We start from the raw sequence: 17,872 nt of genomic DNA, 5'->3' as shown, positions 1-17,872 counted from the left end.
GAACTTTGGGATGACATCACATTATAAGCTGTTCCATACCTTCTTGCATACACAATGCACAGGCAGCTAGGAAGAACCTACAGAGCTTGACCCATTACAGGCTGTCATAGCCCAGTGGTCAAGAGGCTTGCTTCCACGGGAAGGGTTTGAGCCCTGCTGTGCTAATTTTCTTGAATTTGTACACAAAATGATTTGCACTGTGTGATTTTGCCAGGGGGAGGTAGGAGAGCCACATGGACAAGGAAGAATTTGTGGGGAGAGTGCTATTCCAGGCACCCATCACCTGCAGGTCTGGCTGGTATATTAATTTTCCAAAATGTAGTGTTCCAGAAATTTAGTTATTATGGGGAATTCTGGGTAAAAAATGTGTGCCAACACAAAAACATGGTGGCTGTCAGTGGGGTCCACAATGTTTTTGTGGCTATGGGCATTCATTTTTACCCACAAGGCTTTGGAATGATGGAACTGCAGCCACCATTGGCCCATTAGGCAACACACAGCTGAGGTCTTCCTCCTCTGGAGGTGGCCCTGGCATTTTCCCAGGGATGTAGTCCATAATATTCCCACTTTCTGGTTTCCCCAGCCCCATATCAGATTGGACACCCTGCACAATTGAGGTTCCACATCACAGGAGGAGCCCATGTTTATATACTAGGGTATCCTTTACATTCATGGATGGTGGGAAGGAAAATATAGAACTGAAGTGACCCCCCTTTCCCCTTCACATGGTCATGTGGACAGAATGCTCCAATAGACCTTCTGAATAGCTTTGAACTTTACAACTTGCAGGAACAAACAGGAAATATGAATGACTGCTGTTATCAATTATTTGTAACATCCAAATTGAAGCTAGCTTATCCTTACCCACACTTCCTGTACGCATTCCAGATGGAGACAAAGTTCACCCATCTCACTTCAAGGGGAAATGCATATGCCCCACTCCAGAAGTTACAAAGAGTCACAGAGAACACAAATCATTGCCTCGTATATTCTGCCTGCCAAGTTGTAACATCCAAATCTGTCCCAGACTATATTATTATTATTATGAATATTCCTTTATTTGTCATCTTATACCATGAGGGTCTCAAGACAACTCACACTAATACAATAAAAATACAGAATATATACAATAAAATATTAAAACCAACTAAAAATAGTCACGCTAAATATAAAAAAATTAAAATATGCACAATAGTATCACCATTAAAGCAACAAGCTAACAAAGCTAACAAGTCTACCCCCAGCAGCGGATAAGATGTAGGAGAAGCAGTCAAACATCTGGGAGTAAACGTCTGGGCTTGCTCACACAGGAGCTGAATTTCACAGTAAAGACACAGCTTTTGCCATTGCAATAGATTTGCAAGGTTCACACTTCCTACCTTCAAATCCACTGTTTTCCTTTCACACAAGTAGGCGTACCTCTGGAAACGTTTAGTATCATTGTTTCCTTGTGGCCTGCCCCTGATTTTACATGCTTACTCTCTCAGAGTATTGATATTGCTAATGGAGAAAGGGAGGGTTTTTTGTCAGTTTCCTTGTTTCTTGTCAATTGCACACCTCTCCAGCTTCAGAAGCCCTGAGAGTCTTGGGGTGCAATTGACACAAAACTGTATGAAACTCTAGAGGGGGGAGTGAGTGAAAGGCAAAGTACGCAGCAGCTGCCACAGCTTTTGTAAGCAGCAGAGAGAGAGGGAGCTGGCGATGGGGCATAAGACAGCCTGCCCACTAAAAAAATTAAGGCATAGTGCCTACACCGAAGAGAGCAGCGAAGCTGAGATGGTTTTTCCTTTCCTTTTCACATTATAATTGGATTGGGTTGATACGGGAAAACTGTGTGATAGCTGCTGATTGCATGCAACGTCATGTGAACCATGCAAATTAAATGGGGATGCAAGTAGCACCAATCTCAAAGTAAGTCACTGTGTGAATGAGCCCCAAAAGTCTGGGTCTGGCACTCAGAAATCCTGACAACCTTAGTGAATATCATAATGAACACTTCATCCTGTCATTCAGTGTTTGCTAAGTGAGAGCAACACCAGAGAAATAAATAAGATCCATGTTTGCCATGAAGCTTACTGGGCAGCCTAGGGTCTAGCTGTCTCTGTCAACCTAATCAACCTCGCAAGGTTCTTGTGAGGATAAAGTGGGAGGCACCGTGTATGTCACCCTAAACACTCTGGAGGAAGAGTAGGATAAAAATATATTCAGTAGACAGTCAGAATAATATATATATGCCATAAAGCAGGAGATTAATTTGCACTGGGAAAAGAGACAAACAACAACACAAAAATCCATCATTTCAGCAGATTTTCTTTATGCATCTATATTTCTACCTATATCTATTCATCTTTGTAAATAAAGTTGTGTTTCCAAATGAAATTGTATGTTTAATGGTATGACTAAGATACAGAAATATTTTAAGAAGTGTACACCATATGTTTCATGCCTTTTCTGCTTGATTTATGGGATTATTTATAGAACCATGACATACTTAATTATTTTGTTCAGAGCATCCCACAAGTGACAGTAACTATCTAGCCGTCTAGCTTTTGCATTTTTCAATCCCCACCCTGTTAAATTTGATAATGGGAGGGGGGAACTCTCCTGTACAATGAAAATTATGGGTGCGTGGGCACAGTATTACCTGAGTTCTTGTTTTTGTACCTTGTTCTGTCAGCATCCTCACAGATTTTTCAGAGAAAATTGAAGGGTGGAGAAATAAATAAATGACACAGAAAAGACAAAATGGTGAGGGGGAGAGGGTGGGAGGGACACAGCTATTTAAAACATTAACTTGGCTTGTGCTGTGTGACAATTAACTCAAGTCACATCTATACCACACATTTAAAGCTCATAGCTTCCCTCAAAGAATCCTGGGAACTGTAGTTTACCCCTCACACAGTTTACAAGCTTTTACAAGCTCATTGTTTACAACCTCTGACCAGCTTAATGGTCTCCAGTATCCTCCTTTGAAGGTTCCACACATAGCTGGTATAAATTCACATCTGGCCATCAACATACAAGCAATGGAAGCTGGTCCATTAGGGCAGATGGGACACTTCCCCACCAACCTCAGTCTGCCCTTAGGCAGCCCCTACCTGCTTACCTGCATAAAGTCCAGGGAGTAGCACTCAGTGTTAACATTATAGTCTCAACATTACCATTACAGAACGCAGCAGGGAAGAGGGGGCAAAACTAGAATGAGTTGGCTCTGCCTGTCATTGGCTCTGGCTCCACTTATTGTTGACCTTCCTGCCTTCCACCCCACCAGTCCCAATGAGCACCGGCCACAACTGCAAACAAAGAACTTAATATGAATTTTTAGAAAATGCAAAATTGTTGAGTTTTAGATTACGACGACGACGACGACGACTAATAATAATAATAATAATAATAATAATAAATATTAAACTTCTAACCCGCCCTTCCTCCCAGAATTAGGAGTTAGGATTCTTAGGTTTCCTGAAGATGATCCTGGGTTTCTAAACATCTATTGGGGTTGGGGGGAACCACACAATTTTAAAGGAGTTTGAAAGCAAGATAGACTCTGGCATATTGGTATGGCAGCAGCAGAAGGAGGTGAGTGGGAGGGAGGCAGTTAGCTGAGATAGGAAGAGTGGGGAGAGGTACAGAGTTTAACATCATGCCCCCCACCCCCTTGAGAAGCAGCTGCCTCCAAGAAGCTGTTGTTTTTGGGAGATGTTTAATATCAGGACTAGGCCCTGCTGAGGCTGTATTCCATCTGCCTGGGTGGATCCAGCTGTCCAGAGCACTCCCCAAACCAGGAGACCTTGCAGTTGTGCTGGGGAAAGGGAGGATATAAGCTTGCTGGGGATGAAGGGTGGTGCTACCAGTGGCAGTGACCCTGAAGGGATGACACCACACCAGTTGCTTCTTTGGGTTGCATCTTTGGGTTGCATCTTTGGGGTGCGATGAGGGAAAGAGCTCATCCCCTTTTAATCAGTTTTATAGGACAGGGCTTTATGTGCGGTATTGATTTTTTCCCCTTGGGTGGGGGGATTGTCATGTTTTTCTCTAGGCCACTTCCAGGGTGAGAGGCTGGAGGTGATCTGGCATGGTGTATGTTAGTGGAAAGTAATGTCATGCCACTGGAGTGAGAGTCTAATCCAGCATGAAACTGGGTGGGAGTGATAAGTTTTTACCCCAGGTGAGAGCTGGGGTGTGAGTCATGCCCAATAATTTTCTTTGTTTTACTATCTCCTAGGTTGATGTTCCCTGTCACTAACTTGTGGTGTTTACATTTGTTTACTAGAGATGGGTCAGGGAAGTTTGTGTCTTAGCCAGAGATGGTAGGTAGGAGAAGATTTGGTATACGGGGGGGGGGCTAGTTACATCAAAGCTCTTGTCCTCCCTGCTTTGCCTGCTGTATTTCAGAATTTGGGGATGCTGGTCAGCTAATTCCCTGGCTTTGTGGTGTTGTTAAATGCCAGGTCTGCCCAAAATAAAATATCTATCATCCATGATTTGATTGTAGATGAGGGGGCAGACTTGGCATATATAGCTGAGACCTGGGTGGATGAGCTCTGTGGCCCAGTGCTAATCCAGCTGTGTCCATCTGGGTACTCAGTGCAGCACCACCCATAAAATTTCATCTCCCTCACCAGGAGACCAATCCACACTGTCTGGGTTCGAGGGATGGTTTGAGGTGTTGGCTCTGAGAGACAGAATGGGAATGTGATTAGTGTACCATCCCAGCTGCACTACAAGCTCCCTAACCAAGCTGGCAGAGGTAATCTTAGATGTGGTGTTGGAGAACCCTTTCACAGTGATGGTGGGGGACTTTAATATCCATGTTGAGGCTGCCTCAAATGGGCCAGCTCAGGGTTCATGGCCTCCATGACAACCATGGGACTGTCTCAATGCATCAATAGCCTAACACATGTGGCCGGGCATATCCTCAACCTGCTCTTTGCCACAGAGTGGATTGGTAATGCTCTGTTGATTGGGGGACTTGCTGTAAGTCCATTGTCATGGACAGACCATTCCCTGGTGAGATTTGGCTAAATGTAGCTGCTCTACTCTGCAAGGGAGGGGAACCCACTGAGATAGCCCACTCTCAGAGACTTATGGAAACTGATGGATTCCTGAATGCACTGGGAGTTTTTCTGGCTGACATCGCTAGTACTCCTGTTGAAACTCTTGTCTCATTGTGGAATGTTAAGATGCGTAGAGCCATTGATACGATCACTCCTGAGTGCCCTCACCATTGCTGTGGAGCACGTAGGTCACCTTGGTACTCCAGTGAACTGTGTGCAATAAAACAGAAGGGTCAGTGGTTGGAGCTCAGCTGGTATAAACCTCTGTCTGCACCTGACCAAACATGGGTAAGATTGTGCCAATGTGCCTACTACGTGGCAGTGGTGGTGAAGAAAGCTTGCTTCTCTGCTACCATTGCTCCCACAAGTAGCCGTCTGGCAGAGCTTTGCTGAGTGGTGAATGGGCTTTTCTGAGTAGTTAATTGGAGACCTAGTGTAACAAGTTTGTAAGGTGCATTAGGGAGAAAATTGCTCAGATTTGGACAGAGTTGGATGCCACAGTTAGAGCAAGGCCAGTGTGGCATTCAGAGCGCTATCTGTTCCACTCATACTGTATCAGTGTCAATTGTCGTGGCCTGATGAAGTGGACAAGCGGCTTATAGAATCATAGAATAGTAGAGTTGGAAGGGGCCTATAAGACCATTGAGTCCAACCCCCTGCTCAAAGCAGGAATCCAAATCGAAGCATTCCTGACAGATGGCTGTCCAGCTGCCTCTTGAATGCCTCCAGTGTCGGAGAGCCCATTACCTCTCTAGGTAATTGATTCCATTGTCGTATGGCTCTAGCAGTTAGGGTTTTTCCTGATGTCCAGTCGAAATCTGGCTTCCTCCAACTTGAGCCCATTATTCCGTGTCCTGCACTCTGGGACGATCGAGAAGAGATCCCGGCCTTCCTCTATGTGACAACCTTTCATGTACTTGAAGAGTGCTATCATATCTCCCCTCTGTCTTCTTTTCTCCAGGCTAAACATACCCAGTTCTTTCAGTCTCTCCTCATAGGGCTTTGTTTCCAGTCCCCTGATCATCCTTGTTGCCCTCCTCTGAACCCGTTCAAGTTTGTCTGCATCCTTTTTGAAGTGTGGAGACCAGAACTGTACGCAGTATTCAAGATGAGGCCTAACCAGTGCTGAACTGGTACTAGAACTAGTACTTCACGCGATTTGGAAACTATACTTCTGTTAATGCAGCCTAATATAGCATTTGCCTTTTTTGCAACCACATTGTACTGTTGGCTCATATTCAGCTTGTGATCAACGACAATTCCAAGATCCTTCTCACATGTCGTATTGCTGAGCCAAGTATCCCCCATCTTATAACTGTGCATTTGGTTTCTTTTTCCTAAGTGTAGAACTTTGCATTTATCCCTGTTGAATTTCATTCTGTTGTTTTCAGCCCAATGCTCCAGCCTATCAAGGTCCCTTTGAATTTTGTTTCTGTCTTCCATTGCTATGCCCCCCAACTTTGTATCATCTACAAATTTGATAAGCATGCTTTGTACCTCCTCATCCAAGTCATTAATAAAAATGTTAAAGAGTACTGGGCCCAGGACTGGGCCCTGTGGTATCCCACTCATTACTTCTGCCCAGTTTGAGAAGGCTTGAAGAAGTGTGACCTACCACCTGTCTCCTTGACCCTTGCCCATCTTGGCTTCTTAGAGCTAGACGTAGAGGGTTGACTGGGTGGGTCCAGGGAGTGACTCATGCTTCACTGGAGGAGGGGGAGTTACCATTTGCCTTGAAGGAGGCAGTGTTGCGTCCCTTCCTTAAGAGGACCTCCTTGGACACAGAAGTGTTAAACAACTAGTTCCCAGTGGCAAATATCCCCTTTTTGTGGGAGGATGCTCAAGAAGATGGTGGTTCATCTTCAGTCATGCTTGGAGGAAACTGATTACTTGGATCTGTTCCAATCTGGCTTCACATCTGGCTATGGTGCTGAAACTGCCTTGGTCGCCCTGGCTGATGACATCTGTTGGGAGAGAGATAGCAGGAATGTGACCCTGCTCGTGCTCTTTGACCTCTCAGTGGCTTTTGATACTGTTGACCATGGTATCCTTTTGGTAGACGTGGGGGGAACTGTGCTGCAGTGGTTCCACTTATACTTCCAGAGCTACTCCCCAAAAGCACCTGTTGGAGTCTATTGTTGGGCACCATGGGAGGAGTGTTCCTCAGGGTTCCATCTTGTTAACCATGCTAATTCAATATGAAGCCACTGGAAGCTGTCATCAGGAGATCTGGAGTGAGGTGTCATCAGTATGCAGGTGGCACCCAGCTCTATTTCTCTGTTCTATCTGAAATGGGAGAGCCGGTTGAGATGTTGGACTGGTCCTTGGAGACAATGGTGGGATGTATGCAGGCAAATAAACTGAGGCTGTATCCTGAAGAGACAGAGGTGTGAGGTGTCCAGAGTTCTCATGGGGAAGGGCTGTAGCTCAGTGGTAGAGCATCTTCCTTGCATGCAGAAGGTCCCAGGTTCAATCCCCTGTACCTCCAGATAGTGCTGCGAGAGAATCCTTGTCTGAAACCATGGACAGCCACTGCCAGTCAGTGTAGACAATACTGAGCTAGATGGACCAGTGGGTTTGATTCAGTATAAGTCAGCTTCCTATGGTCTTAGGTCCCGGAGGTGGAGATATGGCCTGCTCTGGATGGGGTTGTACACCTCTAGAAAGAGCAGGTTCACAGCTTGGGGGTACTACTGGATCCAACATTCCCCTTGAAGGCTCAGGTGGCCTCAGTGGCCAGGAGTGCCTTTTTCCAGCTCTGGATGGTTCACCATCTTCATTCTGTTCTGGACAGAGATGACTTGGCCACAGTACTCCATGCTCTGGTAATTTCCAGACTGGATTATTGCAATGTCCTCTGTGTTAGAGTGCTCTTGAACATGATTTGGAAACTTCAGCTGGTCCAAAATGCAGCAGCCAGATTACTGCCTGGGGTTCCCTTTAGAACTTATATAACCCCTGTTTTAAAACAGTTGCATTGGTTGCCAGGTCATTTCTGGGCCCAACTGAAAGGTGCTCATGCTAGTGTTTAAAGCCCTAAACCACTTAGGTTCCAAACATCTGAAAGACTCCCTCCTTCCCTACAGGCCCTCTTGGGTGCTGAGTTCAGCAGAGGGGGCCCTTTCGGTAGCTCCACCACCCTCAGAAGCTTGGGGGGTGATGGCTTAGGGGAGGGCATTATCTGTGGCAGCCCCTAAGTCGTGGAACTCCCACCGCACTGAGGTGCATCTGGCAACTTCATTGTACCGTTTTAGGCAAATTCAGAAGATGCACCTCTTTACACTAGCCTTTTACACCTGAAATGTATATTTTTAGAACCCACCCTACTCTTTGTGATTTGATTTTAGGTTGTTTTCATGTTTTTTAATTATGTGTTTTAAAATTGTTATAACCTGCTCTGGGTGAAGTGAAGGCTGGGTAATAAATTAAAAAAATTGTTGTTGTTGTTGTTGTTATCAGTAGTAGTAGTAGTAGTAGTGAGGGGGACTTTGCAGTAATGCAAACAATGTGCAATATATTAGTCATATATTCAGCATTTCTCAGAAAGTTCTTATATATTAGTCCCAGCCTGTAGTCTAAAGGGACATGAGGCAATCAGGTTTGCTGAAGCTAAGCAGGTCTGGGTCTGATCAATGCCTGGATGGGAGACCACCTGGGGACCCCATGTATGCCAGCTTGGGTTCTATGATGAAACAAAGGTGGAGTATAAATGTAAGAAATAAAATAATAATTTAAATTAGTCCAGTGAAATCTTTTATGTGGTTGTTTCACAACTCTCAGTCATGAACATAATAGAGAGGAATCAGAAGATTATTTTAAACCATAAGCACTGTATCCAGCTGAGGGCCATATCAGATAGGATGACACCATCAATCCCATGCCTGCCCCATTCACATATGAAGCCGGGAAATGGGAGGGAGAGCCACAGTCTTGTATGAGTTTGCAGCTCCCAAGCTACACATGATTTGGTCATCGACATGAGCTGTGTTCACTATTTTGTAGTGCAAGTTGGCCCTGGTGTATCTTTGGGACTGACTTAGAATAAACTAGGTGTGACACTATTCACACAATTAGGAATTGTGTGAATGTTTGGGTATTTGTTTTCTAAAAGAACTAGCAGGTGCAGATCAGGACCGTGGCAGGGTGGGGAGTTGGGATATACTGTAACTCTTTGCCCCATTATGGTTCTGGTCCTCTATTTGCATTGGGAGGGTGTGGCATGGCATAATGAAGATGAGCAACCAAATTATAAAGGTAAAGATGTCCCCGCACTTGTAGTGCGAGTCGTTTCCAACTCTTAGGGTGACATCTTGCAATGTTTACTAGGCAGACCGTGTATATGGGGTGGGATTGCCAGTTCCTTCCCTGGCCTTTGTTTACCCCCCAGCATATTCCGGGTACTCATTTTACTGAACACGGATGGATGGAAGGCTGAGTGGACCCCTTTTACCGAAGATTCGACTTCCTTCTTCCATTGGAATCGAACTCCGGCCGTGAGCAGAGCTTCGACTGCGTTACTGCCGCTTACCACTCTACCATACTATTAAAGATACCAAAAAAATCTACTGGGCATGCAGTGCTCCATTGGTTCCTTTCCCCCATTTGTTTTGTCTAGCTCCAAAGTGAATTGAAAGCACACTGGGGTGGAGCAGTGGATGTTGTTGTTTTAACCACCGACTGTAAGCAATTTATTTGTGTTATTCTCTTGACTGGTCATTGAAAATAAGCCTCATAGTTTAGCAAAAGAGGCTCATTACCACCACAGAAGGAACAATTAAAACCCACTCGGTTATTATGAGTCTTTCATGTACCCTGTGTTAAATAACTTGGAGAGTGCAACAAATAGAGGGAAAGTGTTGTTTCCGGTGAATGCATAACATCTGCAGCTGAATGTTTGTTCAGTGTGTCTTGGATCAGCCATTGGTACTGGAGTTCCATTGTGCCGTGATAGAACAGGAACCCCATCAAAGACTGGCAAAATTGCCCATTTGATTGAGATATTGCAAGAGACATTAAATAGTGAACACAGTTTGATATAGGACAATCATACAATTAGTTTAATTTATCTTTGCATGAGTGGCAGTAACCCTAAGTTAGACTCTCAACTGTCCTCATGTAGTAGAAGGCTGTTCCAAAAAATGGCACACTGCCAAACTCTCACTATAGCTAAGAACAGAATGCACCACCTTCCACTCTTGCACTGAAATAAATCTGTTCCTGCTCTTACTTGCAGTAGTACTGCATGGACAGTAGTTACTTCCTCAGAGAGAGAACCACGTGCATAGGACTGGTGCTGATGAAAGCAGCAAAAATTTATCCTCTCATTATGTAAATTGCACTCTTAAAAGCAAAAATCATTTGTCCTTTAACGTTGCCATCTTTACTTCTCTAGAATCTTTTCCTCTGCAGAGACATTCTACAGCCTTTAAGAACATTATATACAAACGCTACTTTCCTTGAATTTTAAGAATGTGTAACCCTGCCATTAAAAATGCAAAAAGGAAATTGTACTATACATCTCTAGACACATTAATGCTTGCTGTCTAATCCCCACCCCGCAGGGCTGTTCATGCTTTTCCTGCATTTCACCAGAAGAGGGCAGAGTTTGGAAAGCATTCGACCTCAGCCTGGAATTCCTATTGTGCTTAAAAACAGCAAGGAGAAAACAAGCGCAACTTTATCCTTGGCCGCTTTAAGCCCTTGCGCAAAGGAGCTGGTGAAACACTCCAGAAGACCTTCATATCAAAAGACTCATAAAAGATTTCCCCTGTGAGCCTCTGAAGCCAAGACGCTGCACCAGCTGCTAGTGGGACTTGCTTCTTTTCTCTCTCTCTCTCTCTCTCTCTCTCTCTCTCAGTACGGTTCCATTTACTTTTTGTTATTTAGGTACAAGGAACTTATTGTAGAGACCAGAGTCTCAGATGGTGAATCAATGCCATTTCAGAAAAACAAAAGAAAAGCTGAAAAGAGCATTGGGTGAGTGTCCTTATTAAGTGTTTCTCCTGGGTTTTTTTTCTTGTCCAAATCTATTGGAGCAATTGCTGCTAGTCAAACAACCGTGCTCCCACTCGCAAGCAGCCAGATGACTTGTCTCTCCGTTGCAGCTTGTTGCATACTTCACAAGGTTTCACAGCTTGCAGGTTTCTATCTGTAACTATTTTGTCTAGCCCTGCTGAAAGTCATTGCAGCTTAAGAGTTACTAATGCACAGCTGACTTGATTTCTCACAAAGCTTCTCCGGTAATAATTTGTGGAAGGCGAAGGCTATTGGAAACAAGGCTGTTGGAAACAAGGCAATAACATTAAAATGGCAGATGACATTAGTTGTCAACAGCTGGACAGTGATGGGTCAGAAAAGAGTGAAGAAACAGAGATTATTGTCAATGTCGGCGGGGTAAGGCAGGTGATGTATGGAGAACATCTCAACCAGTATCCAGGCACAAGATTAGCAGAGCTTGTGAATTGTTTATCAGGGGGATACGACACTATTTTCTCACTTTGTGATGACTATGATCCTGCAAAAAGAGAATTTTACTTCGACAGAGATCCGGATGCTTTTAAATGCATAATTGATGTATATTATTTTGGAGAAGTTCACATGAAGAAAGGAATATGTCCTATTTGTTTCAAGAATGAAATGGAATTTTGGAAAGTGGATCTCAAATTCCTGGATGACTGCTGCAAAACTCATCTTAGTGAAAAAAAGGAAGAGCTAGAAGAGATTGCCCGCAGGGTCCAGTTGATCTTGGATGATTTGGGAGTGGACACCTCTGAAAACCGCTGGAAAAAATGCCAAAAACACATTTGGAAATTTATGGAAAAACCAGAATCTTCCTACCCAGCTAGAGTAATAGCAGTCATGTCTTTTCTACTCATCTTAACTTCATCTGTAGTGATGTGTGTGGGGACCATCCCAGAGCTGCAGGTCGTGGACTCTGAAGGAAAATCTGTGGAGCATCCAGTTCTGGATAAGATTGAGACAGCTTGCATAGTCTGGTTTACCCTTGAATATATCCTCAGACTCCTCTCCTCTCCTAATAAATTGCATTTTGCTCTTTCTTTCATGAACATCATTGATATATTTGCAATATTTCCCTTCTACGTCAGCCTGATACTGACCCACTTAGGTGCCAAATTGATGGAGTTAACTAATGTACAGCAAGCCATACAAGCACTTCGGATCATGCGAATTGCAAGGATTTTCAAACTGGCACGCCACTCCTCGGGTCTACAGACTTTGACCTACGCTCTTAAAAGAAGCTTTAAGGAACTAGGGCTTCTCCTGATGTATTTGGCTGTTGGGATCTTTGTGTTTTCTGCCCTTGGCTATACGGTAGAGCAAAGTCACCCCGACACATTGTTTAAGAGCATCCCTCAGTCTTTTTGGTGGGCAATCATAACCATGACCACTGTGGGTTATGGGGACATCTACCCAAAGACAACACTGGGGAAGCTCAATGCTGCCATCAGTTTCCTTTGCGGGGTCATAGCCATTGCACTACCAATCCACCCTATCATTAATAACTTTGTCAGATACTATAACAAGCAGAGAGTATTGGAGACAGCTGCCAAGCATGAACTGGAACTGATGGAGCTAAATGCAGGTGATAATAAGAAAGGTGGAAATCCAAGAGATGAACCAGCATATCTTTTGGAGAAAGAAGAGGAAGATCCCCAGTGGAGCAGCCACCTCAAAGTCTCCTACAGTGACACCTTCATTCACCTCCTGTCAGATGATAACCATCACCGAACTAGGCTTCAGAGCTGTAAGTAGTCTGTGAATTTATCTCCATTCAGCAGAAGCCTGGAACAAGAGTGACAATCTCACCTTGAAATAATAATACAAGAGATTCTCCTGAGGTCAGCCTCTCTTTTCCATGCACATATATACATACACACACACACCTCAGCAACTCCATCTCATCTTGGTAAGCCATTGTTTATAAAACCCAATATATAGAACATGGGAACACAGTGTATGTATGGGCAGATATAAGAACTGCGTCCTGACTCAGATCCTTTTGTAAACATTTCAGAGGCTTAAAAAAGCATACTGATCAGTAAATGCATCATGATTTGGACGTGAAGCCTTATAGTCACAAAAAATGTTATGTAGAATAATAAAGGGGGGTGGAGGGAAGAGAACAACAGTGAGAGAGAGCATGTGGTGTAACTTCTGACAAATGTCTCTCTAGTTGTGAAGTGTTGCTTTAAAGAATATGAAACCCAACTGTCACTTTAAACCATGTGTTTTCTCTGGCAAAGTGCTGGTTGAGATATTTACAGGAGATGCCCGGTTAGAGGTACGATGCTCTGGGAGATGAAGCAAATGACAAGAAGCCTCTGAATTTCAATATTTGGAGACGACTAACTTCCGTTTTAGTACAGAAAAATCTTTATTGTTCCAGAAAGGTCTTCTGGAAATTTCCAGATCTTCTGGAAATTTCTGGGCTCCTACTGGGAAGAAGGGTGGGATATAAATCTAATAATAATAAATAAGAGAAAAGGATGCAGGGCCAATGTGTTAACGACAGAAATATAATGGCAAATAAAAGGGTCTTGTATTAAATCCAATGGTCATGATTTTCTTTTAGTAATTTCCTTCAGTTCTTTATGGGAAATTACATATGTGATTGCAATTCAAAACTTCAGGCTTGCTTGCTTGTTTTTTTGTTTCTCACACCCACACTGAACACTTACCAAAAACCTGTTGGCCTTCCGAATCCTGCAAAATAAAATAATGAATTAAACAATCATTACAACATGTGAGGAGGAGAGCCTGGCTGGGAGTCCAGAGTCTGTGAGTTCAAATCCCGGCTCATGCCTCCTGGGTGTCAAGGGCCAGCTAAAGATCACCTCCACAGTGAGGGGCTCAGGGGTTACGTGCCCTGCTACCTGTGCAGCCGTGGGCAAGCTGCATAGTCCAAAGGAGCCCAGTTGCCCCTCAGTTGGCAGTTGCAGACAAGGAAGGGGCTGGCTTGTGCAGCTGTGGCAAGCTGAGCAGGCCCTAGCCAGCTGGGGAGGACAAGCCTCAGAGGGAGGCAATGGTAACCCCCCTCTGAATGCCGCTTACCATGAAATCCCTATTCATAGGGTCAACATAAGTTGGGATCGACTTGAAGGCAGTCCATTTCCATTTCACAACATGTATTCTATTTATGGTGATCAACTGCTCATGCACCAACCAAGCATATGATTTCTTAATATGAGGAAAGGAATCTTGTATGTCTAATGTCCTGTGTTTGGTCTGTATACCACTGGGTAATTTATGAAGTGAGGTACTTGGACACAGCTCTGCAGTCTTTACAGCCAAATAAAACATATTGGAAAATCAACAGGATTTTAAAATGCCCGACCCATTCCTGCTTTATGTTGGGATTGCTTTATTATGCTTAGAATCTCACAGCTTGAATACAAACTATACAATATGTTGTCTCCATATCGTGACCTTAAGTACAAGGTTGTTGTTTTTGTACACAAAATGTGAATGGAAGGTTTATTTTTCCTATGGAAATTGCTGGTGCGGAGCCCTGATCCAAATTGGGACCATGACAGGAGCAAATGTGTTAAAGACCCTCTCACCACTACCTCTGGCACTTCATTTTCTTTTCTCTCTCTGGCGATCCCTCCCTCCTAACTCCTGCAGCACCTCACTTTCTCCCACTGCCTTCCCCTTGGTTGCTCCCCTTTCCCTTATGTCCTCTCAGTCACTTGCTTCCTGTTCACTGCTCAGGTGCCCATCTGAGTCTTGAAAAGCACATAGAGTTGAAAGAGCAAGTGAGAAAAACTGCTGCATTTCCAACTCCTTCCTTCAGCAATATATACTTTGGGGAGGGTGATGCTTGTCATCTCATGACAAAGGGGGCAGTGAGTGGGGGGGACTGGCACAGAGGCTTTGTGGAAGTCCTCAAGAATATCAGCTGCATAGCAGGCACTGTGATAGCAACCCTAGAACTGGACGATGGTGGTGATGATGATGATTTTCTGCTTTCCTGTATTTACGCAATAGGTCTCATTATCATGTCCTACGCTAGCAACTATTTGAAGGCTAAATGCCAAAATCATGATGTAATATTTAAACCCATTGTTTTGTATTGACTATTTTTATTACATTTTTATCCTACAGTTTTGCCAAAGATTTCTGGGTGGCATACATGATTCCTCCCCCCATCCTTGGAGTGACAAAACAAAGGTTACCCAATGAGCTTCATGAATGAGTGAGGATTTGAACCCTAGTCTCTTTTCTTCTAGTCCAGCAATGTAACCACTACTCCTCACTGTGTATGATTGCCACATATGGGGACAAATAATTATGATTAACTTGTTAATGCTTACTAGGGGCTTTGTCCCTGCATGCTCAGCATGCCAACCCCTCCCCTTCCTCTTCTTCAGGTCACCAAGACACCCCCTCCCCCAATCACCGAGGCACCTCCCCTCTCCCCCTGCCAGGTTTTGCCTGACCTCCTGCCTTCCACACCACCACATGGCCTGGAGGAAAGGGAGGCTCGATGCCAAGTTGCCCAGGCTGGTGGCTGCCAGTGCCCTCTCCTTCCTTCCCCCCCCGCCTTGAATCCAGCATGGCCGGGTCATGCTGTAGTTTGCAGCACCACCTGTCTGTGGCCAAGCAAACTGCAGCATGTGATGTTCAGGGCTTACAAAAATATTATACAGTTTGACTGGATAGATAAACTAGAATAAAGTGGGGGAGGGATAAATCTGTAAGCTCCAATATGCACGTGCTAAATAAAACTGTTAAATGCTCACTGCTACAGCCTCTAAAGCAACAATTCTTATTAAACATGATGTTCAACACGGCAATGACTCATTTTATTAATATTATTTCTTTAAAGATGTGTAAATCATGCCACATTGGAATCAGATTAGGAAGGCAGATAGCTTGGAGGCACACTGCTCTTCTAGAGTCAGAGAATGTTAGTAGCTCCAGCCTTTGAAAGCCGCTCCTTTTCCTACCTGCAGAGGATCTTGCCTGGGCCATGACCGGAGATGGAGTCAAGTCTCAGTCTGCTTGTTCACAGAGCAAGGAGGGATACTGTAAGTAGGAATGGGAAATAAATTCGCTTCAGTTTGCATTTAAAGCCAAATTTATCACATTTGCACTTTCCAAAACAATATGAGAACCAAAACACAGCCATCCTTCAAAATTCTCACTTATTCAAATTTTGCAATGCAATTCTCCATCTAAGCAATGTTTACAAAAATGCAGATAGTGCACAAAATGAATATTTAAATTGTTGGTGAAAAGAACATACAAAATGCTTGCAACGAATATGTACATTAGTGCAACTGCATAGAAAAATTGACTTAGGAGAAATTCACCTTAAAATGCTGAAGAATTTTAATGAGGATTTTTTTAAAAATCACAAATTGCTGCAGAAATGTGGAGAATCAAATTTAGCATTAGAAAAATGAGAAACTGAGAGAACCAAGACTGACAGATCGTTCCATCTGTAGCTGTAAGCAAAACTGATTATTCATTTCCTCTAGAGAACTGGTTTATACTCTTTAGATATTAGGGGAGTACAACATTTTTGTTCTGTCTTGTTATTCATTTATTAAAACTATGTTTATATTAATATGCATTTACTTCCATAGTTCTTTAGTTTTTGCATTATACATGAACACCCTTAAATAATAAACCTGTCTGTTTGGGCTATGCCACTTCACACTGTTGAGGGAGGCTCACATGATCAAATGCTCTGCCATAGAAAAAGTTAAATAAAATCCCTGCTCATAAAAAACTATACGTCAGGAAAAAGACAAGGCATTGATCCTTCTCCCTGTCATCTGGTTTTCCCCATGCAGGGCTTTCCTGCCTTTTCTGTATGGAGGAGCATTCAATTATGTGAACCCCCACCTGCTGTCTTGAGCAGTAGTGTCGTGGCAAATTCAGAAGTGCAGGGTCCCTTCATGAGAGTCACAGTCACCCCCCCTTTTTTGCTGCTTGGTTGAGAATGAGATCCTTGTTAATGCCTTCTCCCACAGCAACAGACATCCCTAGAAGCCAATAAGCATAAAAGGGGAGATAATTAGCTACTGAAAGAATATTCTCAGTGGCTGACTCATCTCCTTTCACTCGGATTGGCTCCAATTAGCAGGAAAGGACAAGGAAGAATGTTAGAAGACTCTTCTCAGTGGCTAACACATAGCTTTTCATGCTGATTGGCTCATAGGACACTGAAGACATAGGGACCCTGCTGGGACCTTGCTCCCAAAAGAGTAAGAGGCCTAAGCCCCCCTGAGACCCTGAATGACTACACCCCTGGTCTCGAGTGGTACAACCCAGTCAAAGGTTTTTATCACCTGAGTCAGCACTAGGCCTACTTTACCTGCAAAAGGGAATTTGAAGGAAGATGCAAAGCAAGACTATACTTTAGGAAAGGGGGTAGCTGTGAACCAGCCAGAAATTAATTTAACTCTTCTTTCCTTAACAGTGTCATCATTTGCTTTTATGGAGTGCAATATGTTAATTTTACTTAGGGCTACGCATCAAACTTACATACGTGGATAAAAATCTTTTGAGCATGTTGAATTCCAGGGCTTGTGGCAGTTAAAAAATTGAATTTATTCAAAGATGTCACAAATACAGGCATGCATAATATTAGTGGTGTACTCACGGTAGAAGAACACTCACTCCATTTTTGGGTACATGTACAACCTTCCCCCCGCCGATCATGTGAAGGGAAACCAGTTCTGGCTTTCAACTGAAAAGGATATGCACAGCACTGATTTGTTAGTCTTTATGTCATTCATAAATCCATCGCCTTTCTCAAAATTTTACAAATATATAAGAAACTC

General features: G+C 43.6%; 1 protein-coding gene across 1 annotated transcript; it reads left to right on the top strand.

Moving 5' to 3' along the window:
* The first annotated feature begins 11,363 nt into the window (after window positions 1-11,363).
* On the top strand, window positions 11,364-12,830 carry KCNF1 (potassium voltage-gated channel modifier subfamily F member 1). The gene has a single exon (XM_061626222.1). It carries the CDS (start codon window positions 11,364-11,366, stop codon window positions 12,828-12,830), a length of 1,467 nt encoding a protein of 488 aa, XP_061482206.1.
* Window positions 12,831-17,872: the final 5,042 nt, after the last annotated feature.

The sequence above is a fragment of the Rhineura floridana genome, chromosome 4, assembly GCF_030035675.1.
Source record: "Rhineura floridana isolate rRhiFlo1 chromosome 4, rRhiFlo1.hap2, whole genome shotgun sequence".
NCBI classification, from domain to species: Eukaryota; Metazoa; Chordata; class Lepidosauria; order Squamata; family Rhineuridae; genus Rhineura; species Rhineura floridana.
This window is presented reverse-complemented; position numbering and strand designations above follow the sequence as displayed.

What these genes read in the sequence shown, in the direction of transcription:
- KCNF1 (XM_061626222.1), top strand. Translation starts at nt 11,364, where the DNA reads ATGGCAGATGACATTAGTTGTCAACAGCTGGACAGTGATGGGTCAGAA.